This window comes from Fistularia commersonii, chromosome 1, assembly GCF_037954325.1.
Source record: "Fistularia commersonii isolate RoL2024-O1a breed Wild chromosome 1, RoL_Fcom_v1.0, whole genome shotgun sequence".
Classification (NCBI taxonomy): Eukaryota; Metazoa; Chordata; class Actinopteri; order Syngnathiformes; family Fistulariidae; genus Fistularia; species Fistularia commersonii.
Genome location: NC_141284.1, coordinates 2,995,981 through 3,013,620, shown reverse-complemented (window position 1 = coordinate 3,013,620; position 17,640 = coordinate 2,995,981). Strand labels below are relative to the sequence as shown.

Genomic DNA, 17,640 nt, shown 5'->3' with positions numbered 1-17,640 from the left:
ATTAGAATTAGAGATTGGTCGAGATTACAGGTGGAGATTAGCTGTTAGCCTGTGACTCATGTAGCCTGAACAACATCCCTGTGCAAATAACACACACACACACATCTGAACACACACCTTCATGCAGTGAATCATTTCTTCAATAATCTGATGTTTTCATCAGAAAAACATATTGAAGAAATTACGTATTGTATTATTTGTTTTTTCCCTGCTTTTAAAGATGCAAGAACCTGATCTTCACCTTAATGTCTAATAAAGACACCACCTTAAAATGTTCAAAACTAAAATAACATTAATACAAGAACAATGCAAGAGCAATAAAAGAACATATTAGTGAGAAACGGCATGAAAATTAGGAATAAAAGAAATTAGGAAATAAAAAAGATGATGGGTATAAAAAGTTAAAACTGGTCGGAGGAGGAGACGGTAATAAAGACATTATTACAAAATCCTTGTTTTCATCAGAGTTGCGTTCGAATGGCGAGGGTCTGTTGAGCTGAGCAGCAATTTAACCGCGTCATTAATCCGCTTTTATTTTCTGAACTCTGGAACAAAAAAACATCGCAATTCCTTTTTTAGGGTTGGGCCTTTTCACGCCTGCAGGAAACACAAAGTCTTAAAATGAATGGAGCGGCTAAGAGAGAGAGATTGAACAAAAAAAGTAAAGAAAGAAAATTGAAATATGTTTCTGGAATGTGTCTCATAAATCTAGTTGTAAATAATAAATGAAAGAACCCGCCCACCCAGGTCCTTCAAAATAAAAGGGGGAAGGTTTAAGACAAAACAGAATGACAAATTATTTAAAGAAATGTCAACTCGTGCGTTTTATTTTTTATTTTTTATTTCATTATTGCAATTATTGCGTGTTATCAGGGGAATCGTGGACTAAATAGAAAATAGGGTTGTTTTTTTTTATTTTTCTTTTACAAATGTGCATATTTAGAATAGAACACAAGATAGTAAAATTTATATGAATAGAAGCGGAGAAATCTCACACTGAAACATAATTGTGAGTTATCTGTAAAAGAAATATATATCAAATATAAATATACAGAACAGAAACAGAAAAAATTCACGCTTGGAAACAGTGAATTTGTTTTAAAGTGAATTTGATATTTTAATAGGTGATCTTATGATCATCCCCATGCTTGGTGAACTTTTAAGACATCTCACGTGAAAAACACGCAATAATAAACCCGTCACACTACGAGATTCCCGTGGGGCTTTTCCGGATCTGCGAGGAAAGCGTCCCATCTAGAGGCCAAATCCTGCTTCTGCAGCCCCGAGTTGCGGGAGAAAACGCAAACTTGCATGCACGAAAAACAAATGTTCACAAAACCTTTTTCATTTAAGCTTATTTACGATCGAATTTACCGTTTTGCGTTGATTTTTTTAGGGCTCATTTTTGCTGCTGTCAGACTACTTCTGCCTCATTACAGGTGAGTTTTCCCTCATTTTGACGCATTTCTTGTAGATTTGTAGATTAGACACTTTTTGTTTTTGTATTAATTATTGGTCATGCCATTTTAAGTTAAAGTAAATCAACTGAGCACAATAGTCGTTAAAATTAATACTAACTTAAATAGTGGCGGGGGGAAGAGCACAATCAGTCACAGAACGGGTAACTGCAAGTTTATTTGAGAAGAATTATGGACAAAACAAGACTGACTTTTTAAAATTTACTATGACTGCTTCTAAGTCTTTTTTAAATTTTTTTGTATATATATATATATATATATATATATATTTTTTTTTTTTTTACAATATATCACTTTCTAAGAGACTGACATTGTTAGTACCTCAGCACCGCCATCATTTTTCTCATAATTAAAATATTTTTGCTTGGAACTCGTCATTGTTATTTATATCTGTCACTTTTTTTGCCATTGTTTTAGTATTTTAGCATTAAAATATAAAGTTGCTTCTGCCATGGAGGTTTGAGGAATTAAATCTTTAAAGCCCACCAGAGTGCTTGGATTAGTTTCAATTACCTTTTCTGAGAAAGTTATTTTCTTACTGCAGCATTTAATTTCTTTCATGCTGATAGGAGTCAACGGGGACATTTTAGCGCCCAAATAAAATCAAATTAAAATAGAAAATAAATAAAACGTTTCTGATTCTTGGGAAACAAGTGTTTTTGTCCCTGCGTGTGACGTTCACGTCCCGCGATATTTGCGGTTTCTTTTTCCCAGAGACGAAAGCGAAAGTGACGAAAGTTAACTTGACTTTTCCACGCATCCGACGGCGCTGGAGACGGGAATGTTTCTTTTAACGTTATTATATTCGTGCACGTCAAACTTTTATCGGGCGGAGACGTGAAAAACCGGGGAGATTAAGAAATAAAAAGAAAAAAAGGAAGAAGAACTAGTCGTCGGATCGCTTCGTGTCCGAGGGACACCTGAACGCACCGCGGCTACACGCCCCTCTCGCTCCCACAATGCACCGCGGCACAAACGAACATGGCGTCTTCGGTTGCTGTTTTGACCAGGGCCGTGGGATTTGAAAAACATCGCGCACAGTCGAACCATGGACGCGACTAAACCGTAAACCGTAACCGACTCCAGAACCCGAAAGTAAGTCCCCGGGCGGAAAGCCTCCGCTCCCGTCTGCGGTTATACTTGCCGCCGCTCAGCCACTGGGCTCCGGTGTTATTTATTTCCCGTTAGCTTGCTGGACCGGATAACCGGGCGCCGCGGCTAAGCTGCCGCTAGCTTACGGGTACGCCGAGGAGCGCCCGGCGAGCCAACACGAAACAAAAAAAAATGAAAACAAAAACAAAACACAAAAAAACAACACGGGAAAGTAACATATTTATTCGTTGTTCGCTCCGTACTTGGTCGTCCTGTGTCATGGCGGCTGGTCTTCCGTCATGTTTTGGGAAGTTAAGCTAACTTGTCGCTAAAAAATAGAACCGGACGTTACAGGTGTCTCTCCAGCAATTAGTCACCGCCCACCAGCGCCACTTTCCCCGAGTCAAAGCCACCCGCCTCCCGGCGGTCGCGTCCGGAAGCCCCGCCGAAAAATTCGGAGGACGACCGGGGGTGGCGGTGGGAAGCAGACACCTGTTAGATGGGATTTATTTTTACTTATTCATATTTGGTTTTTTTTTTCTTACCCCTTCTTCGCTACTTGTATAATGGCTCGCAGCTACAAAAGTTTGCACGTCGTCCTTGAAACTTTTTCGACGAAGTGAAAACAAAACAAAACACTGTGTTTACTAGTTTTCCAAACACACCCTGTGTGTGTCAGTTTTGTTTATTGACATTCACACGTCAGTTGTTGCTGTCAATTCATTTTCATTTTTAAAATAATTCTATGCACTTTTCAGGAAGGCACTCAGCGATGCCATATGATCACACAAAAATTGTAATATATATTTCAGCCAACAGGTTTTTCCTGATTGGAAATGATTTCTATTCTCTTCCCCAAACTGAAGCCTAAAGAATTTTCAATTCGATGTCATACCATCGACAACAACGTAAAACTAAAATGAAAGTAGATTCCCCATTCTCTTCTTTTACCTGCACAAAATGAAATTCAACATCCACTTTGATATCAAATGCACGTTTTCTGACTTCTCTTTTTACATTCTCTTAAACGACACAAGTTTTACACATCTGTGCTTCTTTAAGTTTTAATAACCCTGACTTCATGAATAATTTGTTGGTAATCAATGCTAATGTCTCTGTTCTGGAGTAATAACAATGGCCTTATATTGCTTTTCCAATGCGTTAGATATAAAGCATTACACTGAGTGTACTCCTCAAACACACATTTGAGGCTCATCTCATCTCAGCCAGAGACGTGACTTGAAATCTTGAGCAATTTCATTTAATTGAGGAAGCAAAGCAAAATAAATCTGACGTTTGCGGGCGGGGCTTTCCGATCAAAGACGAGATTAGATCTAAGGTTCTTCTTCTTTTTTCTATCTCTATCTAAGTCAACGGGATTAAATCCGCCAAGTGAAACTCCATGGAGCGTGCTGTTCTGCCTTCTGAGCAACACTTTAAAAAGGTTTATCAACAGAAGATGTCAAAGTCACTTTTTGTTCAATACCCCCTGTAAGTCCACCCGGGTGTTCAGGCACCACCTGTAAACAAAAAGTTTGATTTTGATTATAATGCATATGTGTATTAACATATATTCGACATGACTCGATAGTATCAGTCACGATCCTTATGCGGCTGATACTTGCAACTTTTAAAGTATCAAATGGGATCGGTATGAGTAGGAAATTCTATTGACACTTATAAATACCTTATTGAATCAAAAGATAAAATAAAAATGTCAACATCGATGCCTCGTCCACTTTCTGTTGAAAGAAAACTCTGTATCCAGGATGTCACACACCAGTCCCACAACCTACTAAACAAACAGCTACGATGTCACTTGCTTGGAATTCCTTCGCAACCAAAAGTGAAGACAGTTCCGAAGCCCCTTGAAATTTTTGCAGAAAAAGCCTGCATGCAGAGCAGAGCCTCATTTAATACACTTTATTAAGCATTTATAAAAGCACATACGGAGCTAACAAAAGCCAAGGCAGAAGACGTTGAACCGTTGCAGCTAACTCAAGAGGTTGCTCTTCACATGGCTTTAGGTGTATTTTTTTTCTTTTATTCTAATTTTTATCTAAATGCATTGCAGAACAATATATACTGACTAAATAACCTTGGGATTATCCATGTGGCTCTATTTACATACAAGAGGTGTCTGAACTCATCAGCAAACTGACAAGAAAATATTTTGAAAGTGCGCAAAGATAATTTGAACCTCTAAAAAGATGAGGGGGCCCTTGACATCATGATTTTAACTTTTTAGTGACCTCTTTGTTTATCTGTTTACCTGTTGATACACTTATTTGGTTCTGTAAATGGGTGAGCATCAATTAGTGTTTTTTTTTTTTATACTTATTGATATACAGAAATTAATAGCAAATATAATTTGCTTATTTTCGCAGCCAGTGGATATTCATCTGGTCCCACAGCTCCGCCAGTAAATCTTTTTTTGTGTTTTGAACACTAGATTTCAGGCGCCCGTCCTCAGTGGCGTCCGGTCCACCAGGGTGACCAGCAGCAGCGCGGAGGGATGGACGCGTCCAGAAACCTGGTCAAACCCGTCAAGCCGTCACAGCCCCGGGGAGCGAAAGCGTCGCCCGCCGACAAGTCCAGCAGGGACGGCCCTGCACACAGAGACGGCACCCGGCCCGCCCACCGCGGCAAGGAAAGCCCCGTCGCCAGGGATGATCAAGGCGCGGGGACCCCGTACCAGGCCGGCCGCGGGCCGGGTAGAACCACGGCGGAACCCCAGGACAAGAGGAGAGGACGCGCCTCCCGTCTGGGCAGGCTCTCTGGGAGGACCAGTCCAGGGGAGAAGGCCAAAGCCAGAGCGGGAGGTCTGCAGCAGCAACAGCAATATCAACAGCAGCAGCAGCAGCAGCTGGCCGCTCAGACCCCCGACTCCAGGGGGTCTCTGTCCACAGACAGCAGCCCCTCTGCTCACAGGGACCCCAGCCCTCCTGCGGGAGCACGGACCCCCGAGAGAGTCCTCCTCGAGCCCGAGCAGAGCGTCGCCCCTCTCGCCAACACCCCGGGGAAGCCTCACGGTGGGTTCAGGCTCCAAATGGATTTCAAATCAGACCCGTTTTAGGTCCGTTTTAGCGTGGATGATCCCTTTAATCACCTTGCTGCGGAACGTCAACACATTTACACCCGAAAGACCCCCCAAATAGGTCATTTCAATATATACAAATATCATAAATCATGCCGTCTACACTGTGGAAATAGAGATAGACGTATATCTCAAGTTATCGTGTCACTTCCTGGTTTCACCTGATTGGCCGAACTTCCTGTCCAATCATGGAGCTCCCCAAACTCCCATCCCATGTTGTGAGCCTGCTACTAATTCTAGAGGTTTACAGTTCGAGTCCCCTCACAGATCTGTCCTGTGTCTATCATGTCTGTCATTGGTCACAAACCTAGATGTTTTTGAAACAAAGATTCCCTAAATATTTCTTTTTACGTTTGACAGAAATATCTCCTCGAAGGAACCCGCCGCCGGCCGCCCATTGTCGTGACACGTGCGGTGTTTCTGGTGTTGCGGCAGGGGTGAGAGCGGCGGCGGCGGCGACGCATCCACAGCTGGCAGACGGGCGAGCCGAAGTCCTGGAGGCCTCCCCCGTTCCGGATGAGGGCTCCCTGATGGAGCAGCAGCTGGGCCTCCAGCAGGCCGAGGAGCGGCTCTACAGGGACTACATCCACCGGCTGGTCAAGGTGAGAAGGACTCCTGGAACCTACCTGAGAGGTTTGAAATCACAGATCGCCGGCCTGAACTCAAACCCGGAAATGAACGTGGCCGATTGTGCCCCGGTTGTCTCCACAGCAGTCCCCCGAGTACCCCAACTACCAGTACTTGTGCAAGCTGTGCTCCGTGCACATCGAGAACGTCCAGGGGGCCCACAAGCACATCAAGGAGAAGAGACACAAGAAGAACATCATGGTGGGTGGGCCCGGGCCTCCAGATGGTGACGATGACGGCGGTCGCGGCGGTGAGGAAGCCTGACCCTTGTGCTCCCTCTCAGGAGAAGCAGGAGGAGAACGAGCTGCGGGCCCTGCCGCCCCCCTCCCCCGCCCAGCTGAGGGCCGTGGACGCCGCCGTGGCCGAGGCGGCGAGGCAGCACGGCATCTCGGAGGAAGAGGCCGCCGCGCGGAAGGCCGTGGTGGTCGGGATGGAGGCCATCGTCCAGAAGCAGCTGCCAGGTGGGATGTGGCGCCCCCTTCAGGACGCAACAATTGCGTTCAATATATAAAATCCCCTTCAAAATGAACGTCCCTCCTCCCCCTAATCAATTTACTAATCAACATCGAATCAATTTTCAGTTAATTTTCCTTTTAACTTTTATATTTCCGCTTTTGAAACACTTTTCAAAAGAGTTGCACATAAACCCCCGGTAGATTTTACTAAAGAAAGCGAGTAGCTGGGGATTAATTATGCACAGGAATAAGGTTATATGTATAACTGGTATTCGTTTACTATTTTTGGTTTGGGGAAATATGTATAATGGTAAAATTATTTTGGGGAAAAGAGCTTAGAGGCTTTAAGGCTAATTGTTGTTTTATGAAGAAGTAACATCAGGAAAACATTGATGTAACATTATTGATTTTCCCCTATTTAAACTCCCGGGCCGTGTGAGACATCCCTTCGGCTCCTGACTGAATCGGGTCAGAGTTTTGTATTTCGCGGACGTCCCTTGTCGCCCCTCAGTGGATGCGGTGTTGTTTACGTGTCCGGCCTGTTGTCCGTCCTCCCCTGCAGCCTGCTCCCTGCGCCTCTACGGCTCCTGTCTCACACGTTTCGCCTTCAAGTCCAGCGACATCAACATCGACATCACCTTCCCTTCCACCGTAAGATCTCCCAGGTCTATGTCGTCCCGAATGTGTACAAAAAATGTCTTTAATTTTGCCATTTTCTCCCCAGATGACCCAACCGGAGGTCCTGATCCAAGTGCTTGAGATCCTAAAGAACAGCCGTGAGTTGTTTTAAACGGCCATTTCAACCAAAAGCAAGTACTGTCAATGCCGTGATTGGCTGCGTAGCATAATTGCATCGGATCATATGATTGGCTGGACACCTGTCACTCACAGAGTTACACAGCAAGTTATACAGAAAAAAATGTTCTACATCTAAATCATTAGCAGTGCGCTCGCTGCGCTGGATCGGTTTTCTTGTGCGCTGAGTGTGCGAGCAGCGCACAATTGCGCAGTTACGCAACTCAGAGGGAACATTGGTTGGAGCGTTTGCCTCCTCAGGTTACAATTATGTTAATACCGCTTCAAATTCATAACAGCCGCCTTTTTTGAACCCAAACACCTCTAGCACCATGTGCTAAATAGCTGACACTTTTCAACTGACATTTTAAAAACATCCAGAGTGTGTTATTTGTTTTCATGTGTTTGTCTCAGCCTTGTGATAAGATGTGCTTCTCCCGCCGTCTCCTCCGCAGCGGAATTTTCCGAGGTGGTGTCCGACTTCCACGCCAAAGTTCCCGCCGTCTTCTGCCGGGACGTCAGCAGGTCAGCAGGGGTTCGGGAGCGGAATTCAATCCTCCTCCTCCTCGCCGATTCTTTCGCTCCCCGTTCATTCCTTCTTGTTAGCGTCTCCTCGCAGACATCTAGTTGCTTTCAGTCCACACTCCTCCCCCGACCGTGCTCGCTTCTCATGTTTAACCCGAGAGCTGAAACTGTTCACGCCGTCAGAAGAAGGGTAGCGCCGTTCTCTTATTTTAGTCCCGTTACATAACCTCGCATTTTGTCGCCAACTCACTCGACTTTCCCTACGCACACACAAGGAGCGCGACTGACGATCGCGGTTGTTTGTTGTTTTTAGAGCGAGGAGCACCGGTTGACGTTTTCACTCACAAGGTTTATGGGGTTAACTGGTTTGGTGTGTGTGTGTGCGTGTGTGTGTGCGTGTGCGCTCTCCTGCAGCGGCCTGTTGTGCAAAGTGAGCGCGGGCAACGACGTGGCGTGCCTCACCACCAATCACCTGGCGGCCCTGGCCAGGCTGGAGCCCAGGCTGGTCCCACTGGTGCTGGCCTTCCGCTACTGGGCGAGGGTGAGGCTGCGCTCAGAGGAGCCCCTTTCAAATGACCCGGAGATGGGCTGGCCCCACCTGGTTTGCTGTTTTTGAAAGTGAAGCAGTCAGTGATTCATTTAAAAAAATAAAAAAATGTACCCTGTATGTAGTGGAACCTTGACTTGCGAGTGCTAAAAACAGTTGGTCGTGCCTCCCGCTGCTGAGGCAGTCTATGGAAAATTAATGGAATTGTATAATAATTTCTTTACATTCCCTTTTGTTATGTATTACGATGATTTATACATTCATTGTTATTCATAAATGACCCACTAAACTGGTAAGTCAAGGTTCTCCTTTATATCAAGTAGTTTGCAATCATAGTTTGCAGGTCGATGCGCTCTGGTGACGTCGTGTTAGCATCCTCTGCTAATGTTCCTGGCTAGCTTTGCTTTGCATTTCTTTATAGTATTTACAAATATACAATTTTTCGTCACGGTGACGTGGAAGGAACCTCCATCTGCAGGAGGGAGATCGCCCAAAATCCTGAGTGTTTTCTTGAGCTTCTTCAAGCTATGATAACATTCAAACCCAACAGAAAGGCGCCAAAATAAGCCAGATTTTCTGTTTCTTTCTTAAGTCTTTGTTCGGACGTTTACTTAATCTCCCGTTTTCTCCGGTTCCAGCTGTGCCACATCGACTGCCAGGCCGAGGGCGGGATCCCCTCCTACTCCTTCGCCCTCATGGTCATCTTCTTCCTACAGCAGAGGAAGGAGCCCATCCTACCCGTCTATCTGGGCCGCTGGGTAGGTCGTGTTTGACCCGCCCAGCTTTCCGAGACCCGGTTTTGTGACGGGACGTCCGATCCGCGTTTTCATTCTCCGAACTCATCCCTCTCGTTTCAGCTCTCGGGCTTCGACGTGAAGCGCGTGGACGAGTACCACCTCACCGGCGTCTCCCTGGACACGTATGTCCGCTGGGAGCTCAGACCTGCCAGCTCGGCCGAGGGACGGGGGGAGAACCGGAACGAGGCCCGCGGGGAGGGCCGACCCAAGCCGGAGCCCCACAAATTCGAAGACGGTGTTTACACAGAGGGCCTGGTGAGTCAAAGACGGCGGCGAGACTTTAAAAAAAAAAAACACAGCCCGTGGTTCTGCGTTTTTTTTTGACCCCGTCCCTCCCTGGCAGAGCCGCCTGACCTTCAACACGGATAAGGGGGTGTCGCTGGGCCAGCTGTGGCTGGAGCTGCTGCGCTTCTACACGCTGGAGTTCGCCCTGGAGGAGTACATCATCAGCATCCGCCTGAAGGAGCTCCTCACCAGGGAGATGAAGAACTGGCCCCGTCGCAGGCTGGCCATCGAAGGTGAGGGCGAGGCCTGTGGAACATTCGGTTTAAAAGTTGCGAGAATATTTTCAAAAGTTCATTTGTTTTATCTTAAAATGTCAGTCTCTTTTCCTCCACCTAAATGTTTTTTAAAATGAAACGAAACATTTTATTAAATGCCGCAAAGAAAATAAAAATCCTCTTTCGCAACTCCACAAATTTAATTCGCGTAATTATTTCCCGAAGACGGGAAGTTGCCACTTTGAAATTAAACCAATGTTTTAGATTAAAACTACCGCTATTCACAGGTTGACCTCGGAGGCAGTTATTCGGAGTTGTCGCTCTCCAAAAAGAGGAATTAAAAGTGACAAAGAGCTGATTTAGTCGGTTAAGTTATTGATCGTTTCCTTTTTCTCCGCCCCACCTCGTCCTCCCCTCCCCTCTCCTCCCGCCAAGACCCGTTCGCCTTGAAGAGGAACGTCGCGCGGAGCCTCAACAGCCAGATGGTGTTCGAGTACATCCAGGAGCGGTTCCGCACCGCCTATAAGTACTTCGCCTGCCCGCAGCGGCGAGGCACGGGGGGGCGGCAGAGAGCCAAGAGGGCGGCGGATAAGAAAGACGCCGCGTGTGCGTCCAAGGAGGAGGACGGAGAGCCATGTGACCGGAGCCTGGGGTCGAAGGTCGAGGCGGAGAGCGACGAGGAGGACGGTTCGGAACGGCCCGGGGGGAAGGACGAGAAGACGTTAGACGCCGGCCTCATGGACATGGACCTGAGCGACGGCGACAAACCCGGCGATTCTCCGCCCGAGGCGTCCCCCTCCCCCAACGGCCTGCCGGACAGCGACAGGGAAGGGGGGGACGGCGAGGAGGAGCGGGAGCGGCTCTCGGACGGGGAGGGCGGCGCGGCGTCGCCCGACCTCCACTACATCTTTGACAAGATGATCTTCACCGAAGGGAAGGTAAGTCCAGCCTCGCCTGGCGTGTTTTCATGCCATCTGTTCGGCTTAGCATGAACTTAACATGAAGGTGAAGCTCCACGGTAGCGCCCAGGGCCGTCACCCTCACGCCCGCACATGCGTGTTCGTCTTAAGGATATTTTCTAAGCGCATTCTCCAACTGAATCAAAGAACTTTCTGGTTCTTGATTTCTCGCCGCTTTTGTTTGATTTCGAGTTTACGTGCACTTATTAACGGACATTCTTCCCCCCGCCAGCCTCCCAACGTGGTCTGCAGCAGCTGCAAGCGGGACGGCCACCTGAAGGACGAGTGTCCCGACGATTTCAAGAAGATCGAGCTGAAGCCCCTGCCCCCCATGAACGACTGCTTCCGGGAAATCCTGGACGGCCTCTGCAAGCTCTGCTACTGTAGGCACCGATTCCCGGATCGCCGCAGCGGGGGTCGCCGTGGCAACTAACAGCAAACAGGAAGAGCGTAGGCCTGAGTACACTCAGGGGCTCATATGAATATTCCCCAATTTGTCAACTGGTGGCGGGGCTTGACGTGCTACCGTGGCAACCGGCTCTCGTATGACTCTGCTACGACTTTAAATCTTCTGACCCGAAATCGGACGGTTCGTTCTCGTCCGCTTCAATCCAACGTTATATATCATTGGATGTTTCTAAGATGCGGGCGCCACCTCTGCGGCCCCTGCGGCAGGGAAGTACGATTCCCAGGATGTCAGGCCTGGATGCCACGCTGCACGCCACGTCTGCACCAGCCATGCATGAAAGGGCTCCAGAAACAACCCCAAATTCAATCGTTTCGGTCAAAAATAAAACAATCGGCCTCCGCAAAGATGCCACGTGTATTAGTGTCTTTAAAAGTGAAGATCCCGTGTGTCCTGCAGACGAACTGTCACCGTCTCACGTGGAGCAGCAGAAGAGGGAGCAGATCCTTGCCAGCCTGGAGCGCTTCATCCGGAAAGAGTACAACGGTGAGCAGCCGCGTCCGCGTCGGTTCAAACCCCCGACTTTCCCGCAAATCTCTCGTGAAAGTGAGAAGCACTTCCTGTGTCCCAACCCCCCCGCCGCAGAGAAAGCCCAGCTGTGCCTGTTCGGCTCCTCCAAGAACGGCTTCGGTTTCCGCGACAGCGACCTGGACATCTGCATGACGCTGGAGGGTCACGAGACCGCGGAGGTACAAGGACGCACACACACACACACACACACACACACACACACACACACAGGAGTGGATGAATATTTACATTCTCCAATGTTGAACTAACAGAAGCTGAACTGTAAGGAGATCATTGAAGGCCTTGCCAAAGTGCTGAAGAAGCACACAGGTAATTGTCGCCTCATCCTCAGTGTGTGTGTGTGTGTGTGTGTGTGTGTATGCCAGTAAAATGCTACCTGATGGCTCCCTCAGGTCTGAGGAACATCCTGCCCATCACCACTGCTAAAGTGCCTATCGTGAAGTTTGAACACAGACAGAGCGGCCTGGAGGGAGACATCAGCCTCTACAACACCCTGGTGAGCAGCTCTTTCTCTGTTTCCCCGCCGCCCGGGAGAGCACGCCGCCCGTGAGTGACTCGGACCGATACCGCTCCCGCAGGCGCAGCACAACACCAGGATGTTGGCCACGTACGCCGCCCTGGACCCCCGCGTGCAGTTCCTGGGCTACACCATGAAGGTTTTTGCAAAGGTGGGCGGCAGACAACGATTTTTACATTTTTTTTTTCCCCCCTCCTGCCGGCTTCTAACCGTCCTCTGCACCCCCAGCGCTGTGACATCGGCGACGCGTCCCGTGGGAGCCTCTCCTCCTACGCCTACATCCTGATGGTGCTTTACTTCCTGCAGCAGAGGCAGCCGCCCATCATCCCCGTCCTGCAGGAGGTACCCGCCCGGCGCAGACGCCCCCCAACCCCCTCCATCCGGCACCATCTTTACCTCTTATTCTGCCGTTTCCAGATCTTCGACGGGAAAACGGTCCCCCAGCGGATCGTCGACGGCTGGAACGCTTTCTTTTTCGACGACCTGGATGATCTAGTGAGTTTGTGGAGGCGCCCGTTCAGGGTCATTGTCATTGAAGACAAAGGCGTGAGTGAAAGAGTGAACGGTCGGATGTCACGTGACCGTTTTTGGCTTCCGCGCCAGTCCGAGACCGGTCGCTCTGCTCCGACTCCAGCCCGTAATCTGTTTTTTTTTTCTTTTTTTTTTTTTTGGGTTCGTTTGTCAATCCTCCCCGTCTCGCCTCCCAGCGCCGGCGTCTGTCGGAGCGGCAGCCCAACATGGAGTCGGTCGGCGAGCTCTGGCTGGGCCTCCTGCGCTTCTACACCGAGGAGTTCGACTTCAAGGAGCACGTGATCAGCATCCGCCAGAGGAAGCGCCTCACCACCTTCGAGAAGCAGTGGACCAGCAAGTGCATCGCCATCGAAGGTGGAGCCGCCGACTTGTCTTTGCCTCAAAAGTTGCAGACGCCACGCTGTCCGCTCACCGAGCCTTGCTTCCCCCTCCAGATCCCTTCGACCTCAATCACAATCTGGGTGCCGGAGTCTCTCGGAAAAGTGAGTTTGTCGAACCGATGGATATCCAGCGACGCCTGGCGTTCTCCCTTTTTTTTTTTTTTTTTTCACACGTCTCCTCCCTCCCAGTGACGAACTTCATCATGAAGGCCTTCATAAACGGGAGGAAGCTGTTCGGAACCCCTGTCTTCCCCATCCCCGGCACCGAAGTGGTACGTTCCGGTTCTTTTACCGAAGCCCTTTTTCCCCAGGCGCTCTGTGAAACGGCCTCCGTCTTGTTCCGCCGCAGGACTACTTCTTCGACTCCAAGGTGCTGACGGACGGCGAGCTGGCTCCCAACGACCGCTGCTGCCGGATCTGCGGGAAGATCGGACACTACATGAAGGACTGCCCCAAGAGACGCAGGTGGGAGGTCTCCGGTGCTGTTTTCTGATCAGGACCGCGCGTCGGTTGACTCGTTTTTCGTTTGTGAGTCCTTGGAAATGGATCGTTCGCCTCCGACAGCCGAGGCTTGGCTTTCACAGGTCAGACATCAGACAAAGACGGCGTCCGCCGCAGTGCAGACGTTGATGTTCGGTCAACGTTGGGTGCGACCGGAGTGTCCGGGGGTCATTCGAAATCCCGATGTCGGGTCGTTTTGAGATACAATGTCCAACAAACGTCTGCGTTCCTCTATCATTTGACCTCCATCCCTTTACAGAAACTATCTCGCCGAGCTCCAAATGTTCAGTTTCTCTTTCTCTTTCCCCCCGTTAACTGTCCGTCGAGTCAAGTCCACTCAAAGCTCCTCCTTCCTCACTCCCGTCAGGATGAAGAAGAAGGAAAACGACAAGGAGGAGGACGTGAAAGAGGAGGAGCGCGAGCCCAAAGACAGGCGATGCTTCCAGTGCGGCGACACGGGCCACGTGCGCAGGGACTGTCCCGAGTACCGCCACCTGAAGCAGAGGAGCGCCGGCGCGCCAGGTACCCCCACAGGAGCACCCCTTTTCTGACGCCTGATTTTTAAACATGTTCACACTAAACAGTAGCTTGTCGTCCCCCCACCCAGCTCCTCACATGGTACGATCCATGGTGAGCTCCCAGTCCATCCCCATCCCTCAGTCCGCCGACGGTCCCGGGAGGACCAGGCTCCCCTCGGAGAGCGTGAGTATCCGCGTCCTGCACTCTAGAGACAGATTTCGTTTCCGGAGAACAAAAACAGATGAAAAATCTTGGTGCTCCGTTTCTTCCCGTGGGTAGTCGGACAGCCGCCAGACGCCGCCCTACTCCCCGCAGCCCGCCGCTGTCCCCCAGAGCTCCTCCAGCTCCCCCCAGCCCTCCCACAACAAGAACACTTCCTCCGGCCCGCCGAAGCAGCCCGCCCATCCGCAGGTGCCCCTGTCCCTCTTCAGCTTCCCGGCCACGCACCCGGCCCAGTTCCACCCGGGGCCGCTCGCCGCGCTCGGCCCGCTCTCGTCCCACCAGCACCAGTCGCAGGGGCAGCCCCATCACCCGGTCCACGTCCCCTCCTCGTCCTGGCCCGCCGCGCCCGCCCCCTCCCCGCCAGCCGTCAAATTCACGCTGCACTCGACGTCGGGGAGCCCCACGGGCTCCGGGGGGAACCCCAACAACCCCATGAACCTGAACGACCCCAGCATCATCTTCGCCCAGCCGGCGGGGAGGCAGCTGGGCCTCGGGGGGCCGGGCAGGGACGCCCACTGGCACAACCACATGGCACAAGCGGGCTCACTCATGGCCAACGGCACTGTGGTCAAGTCAGGTAATGACCCGCTGACGGTGGACGCGCTTCTCTGTTGTCGTGTGTTTGTGTGTTTGTGTGTTTGTTTGTGTGTGTGCGTGCGTGTTTTAGCGCCCCCGTGTGGCGGGAGTGTGTAACGGTCAGTGAGTTGTCCCATTTCCAGGAAAGGATAGAATGAGATGTACGTCATTGATTGGGAAATTATTTGACAGCAGCAGCATAACATAGTAGAATGGACAATGGAAGAAATCATATTAAAATATAAGAAAATCAATTAAAATCTGAGGGTATAATAGAATAGAATACACCCTTAATTGTCCCGCAATGGGGACATTTCAATTTGCACAACAGAAAGTGGACAGCGCAGCGGAGATAGTGAAACATTATATTTAAAAAGACTCACACAAAGTGTTGGGATGTAAGGAATTAGAAAAAAAAAACTAAACAAAAAAAAACAGACCTTTATCGTATCATGAGGGTCTTTTCAGCTCGCGAAACTGACAATCTGGATTTTCGGTCAGCAGACCATAATCTTTGTTTTTTCCGGTACCGTTACCTCGTCGGCCAAGAAAGTCCGTTCAGTTTGGAAAGGTTGTGAAAAACCAAGGTCGGTTACCTGATAATAATTCAAATTATTCGATCGTCACAAGAGTTGGAGACCGCCTTTCAAAGCGGCAGGGTTATCTGACGCCCCTTCTTGTCACACCATCTCTGCAGAGTCCGGCCTTCCCGCCCAGTTTGTCGGCGTGAGCCAGGCCTCGCGGCTGTGGGAGCACAACAAGACCCCCCAGTACACGCTGTCTCCCTCCTGGCCCTACCGGGTACCCCAGAACTTCCTCCAGCAGGGCAACGGAGGCTTCCAGCCCGGTAAGACCCCGACTCTACAGCATATACCCTTTTCTGATTTCGTGCGACATGTAAAGTGTTTTAGCAAGAACCCTTATTGTCCCTATGCATACACAAAACAGCACACACAACTTTAGAATAAGAGACAAACACCATGAATAGGTAAAACTACAGACAAACAAAAGCAGCTTTAAAACATGAGTTGCAAAATCGGTCTGTATGGGAGGTGTGTGTGTGTGTGCGCGTGTGTGTTTGGGGGGCACACTCCAGTCCTCATTTGTTCTGTCCTGCTCCGTTTTTTTCCGCGCTGAAAACAAAAGCGCTGTAGCTGCAAGTAGTTTTCCACCAGTCAGCGTTCTGCATTTGCCGGGTGGAACACACACTCAAAAGAATTCAAGGTAGTCTGAAAGTTCGGGGTTCAGGGAGGGAAAGTGACTTTTACCCGGTGTCATGTTGGTCGAAACACATCAAAACCCCCGGTGGAAGTTGTTACGGTAGAAAAGGAGCTGATGGTTTTATCCCTGCAACTGTTGGTGTTACATAGAAAACCATCCAAACATGCAAGAAAAAGGAATTTCCAATTTGGGGAAAAAAGGGATTTTGAATAATGTAAAATAAAACGAGCAGGAAGTGACGCTCTGTCTGGAATAACAACCCCCTCCCCCCCCCCGCCTCTCTCCCTCCATGGCCAGGCTCGGTGGTGCACCCCAGCCCAAACTTCTCCCTGGTCCCCCACGTCAGACACCAGGTCAACCTGAACTTCATCCAGCAGAAGAAGTGAAACTCGCATCCTTCGATTTCTCTTCTTCTTTTTTTTTTTACTTTCGTTTTTTAAAAACAAAGGAGGAAGAAAAAAGAACAATTAGGTTTTTCCGGTCAGTAACAGAACAAGGCAGAACGACGTGCTCTCTGCATCATTTGGTCATGGGGCTTTTTAATGAATTTTATCATTTTTGTACAGTTTTTATGTTTGTTTTCTTCTTTCTTGTCTCATTACATTGATTTGTGATACAAATGTTAAATATTTTATACCCCGTTTTTTAAGGGGTCCAAAAAAAGTGTTTTTATTTTATGTGTAAAGTACGAAGGACACACATACACATACACATACACACACATATACACACAAAAAAAGTTGTAAACCTTTATTTTTATTAGCTGTATTCATACTTTGCTTGCCACAAGATGAAGACTTTGGATAGACGTTTGTTTTAAAGACAACCTAACATGTCACCGTCAGTTATGTAGTGCCAAAAGCAGGGATAGAAAGAAAAAAGGGAAAAAAAAAATCCAAAACATTAGGAAAAACAATAAAGAAAAAAGGAAACGGCCTTGTGTTTGGAATTATTTCATCACTCTGACGCGCAAAAGGAGATTGTTCCAGGACCTTGTTTGTGTGTGTGTTTCATCGGACAAGATCCAGGTTTAACGTGTAGGTCAACAAATCACATTTGCTGACAGTTTATTGTCTTCACTGAACTATAACTGTTTTTGGACGGCGGGAGGAAGACGGAGAACCTGCAGAGAATCCAGACAGAAGCGGCTCTCCACGCTACCATCTTAAAGTAAAATATAGTGGACTTCGGTTCAGCTTTCGCACCCTTGCGACTTCACGCTTTATCGTTCTTTAGCGTTTTTTTCTTTGCAGTATTCAATTTTTTTTTGTGATTAAACAGCTATATTCTAGCCTAAGAAGAAA

General features: G+C 48.8%; 1 protein-coding gene across 1 annotated transcript; it reads left to right on the top strand.

The window, feature by feature from the left end:
- Positions 1 to 2,447: 2,447 nt before the first annotated feature.
- tut4 (terminal uridylyl transferase 4) lies at positions 2,448 to 17,272 on the top strand. The gene is made up of 30 exons (XM_086144219.1): positions 2,448 to 2,573; positions 5,023 to 5,602; positions 6,028 to 6,269; positions 6,379 to 6,495; positions 6,578 to 6,755; positions 7,312 to 7,400; positions 7,474 to 7,525; positions 8,000 to 8,069; positions 8,484 to 8,610; positions 9,255 to 9,374; positions 9,474 to 9,668; positions 9,757 to 9,931; positions 10,349 to 10,851; positions 11,105 to 11,255; positions 11,738 to 11,824; positions 11,924 to 12,027; positions 12,121 to 12,178; positions 12,262 to 12,365; positions 12,448 to 12,537; positions 12,615 to 12,728; positions 12,804 to 12,881; positions 13,094 to 13,271; positions 13,352 to 13,399; positions 13,487 to 13,569; positions 13,647 to 13,762; positions 14,166 to 14,320; positions 14,406 to 14,500; positions 14,597 to 15,116; positions 15,813 to 15,962; positions 16,634 to 17,272. Exons 2-30 carry the CDS (start codon positions 5,086 to 5,088, stop codon positions 16,720 to 16,722), a joined length of 4,605 nt encoding a protein of 1,534 aa, XP_086000345.1. The 5' UTR covers positions 2,448 to 2,573; positions 5,023 to 5,085; the 3' UTR covers positions 16,723 to 17,272.
- The last annotated feature ends 368 nt before the right edge of the window (positions 17,273 to 17,640 follow it).

What these genes read in the sequence shown, in the direction of transcription:
- tut4 (XM_086144219.1), top strand. Translation starts at nt 5,086, where the DNA reads ATGGACGCGTCCAGAAACCTGGTCAAACCCGTCAAGCCGTCACAGCCC. An exon ending in TCGACGACCTGGATGATCTA is followed by an intron (nt 12,882 to 13,093) that starts GTGAGTTTGTGG and finishes CTCGCCTCCCAG; the next exon opens with CGCCGGCGTCTGTCGGAGCG. An exon ending in CGGCACTGTGGTCAAGTCAG is followed by an intron (nt 15,117 to 15,812) that starts GTAATGACCCGC and finishes CCATCTCTGCAG; the next exon opens with AGTCCGGCCTTCCCGCCCAG.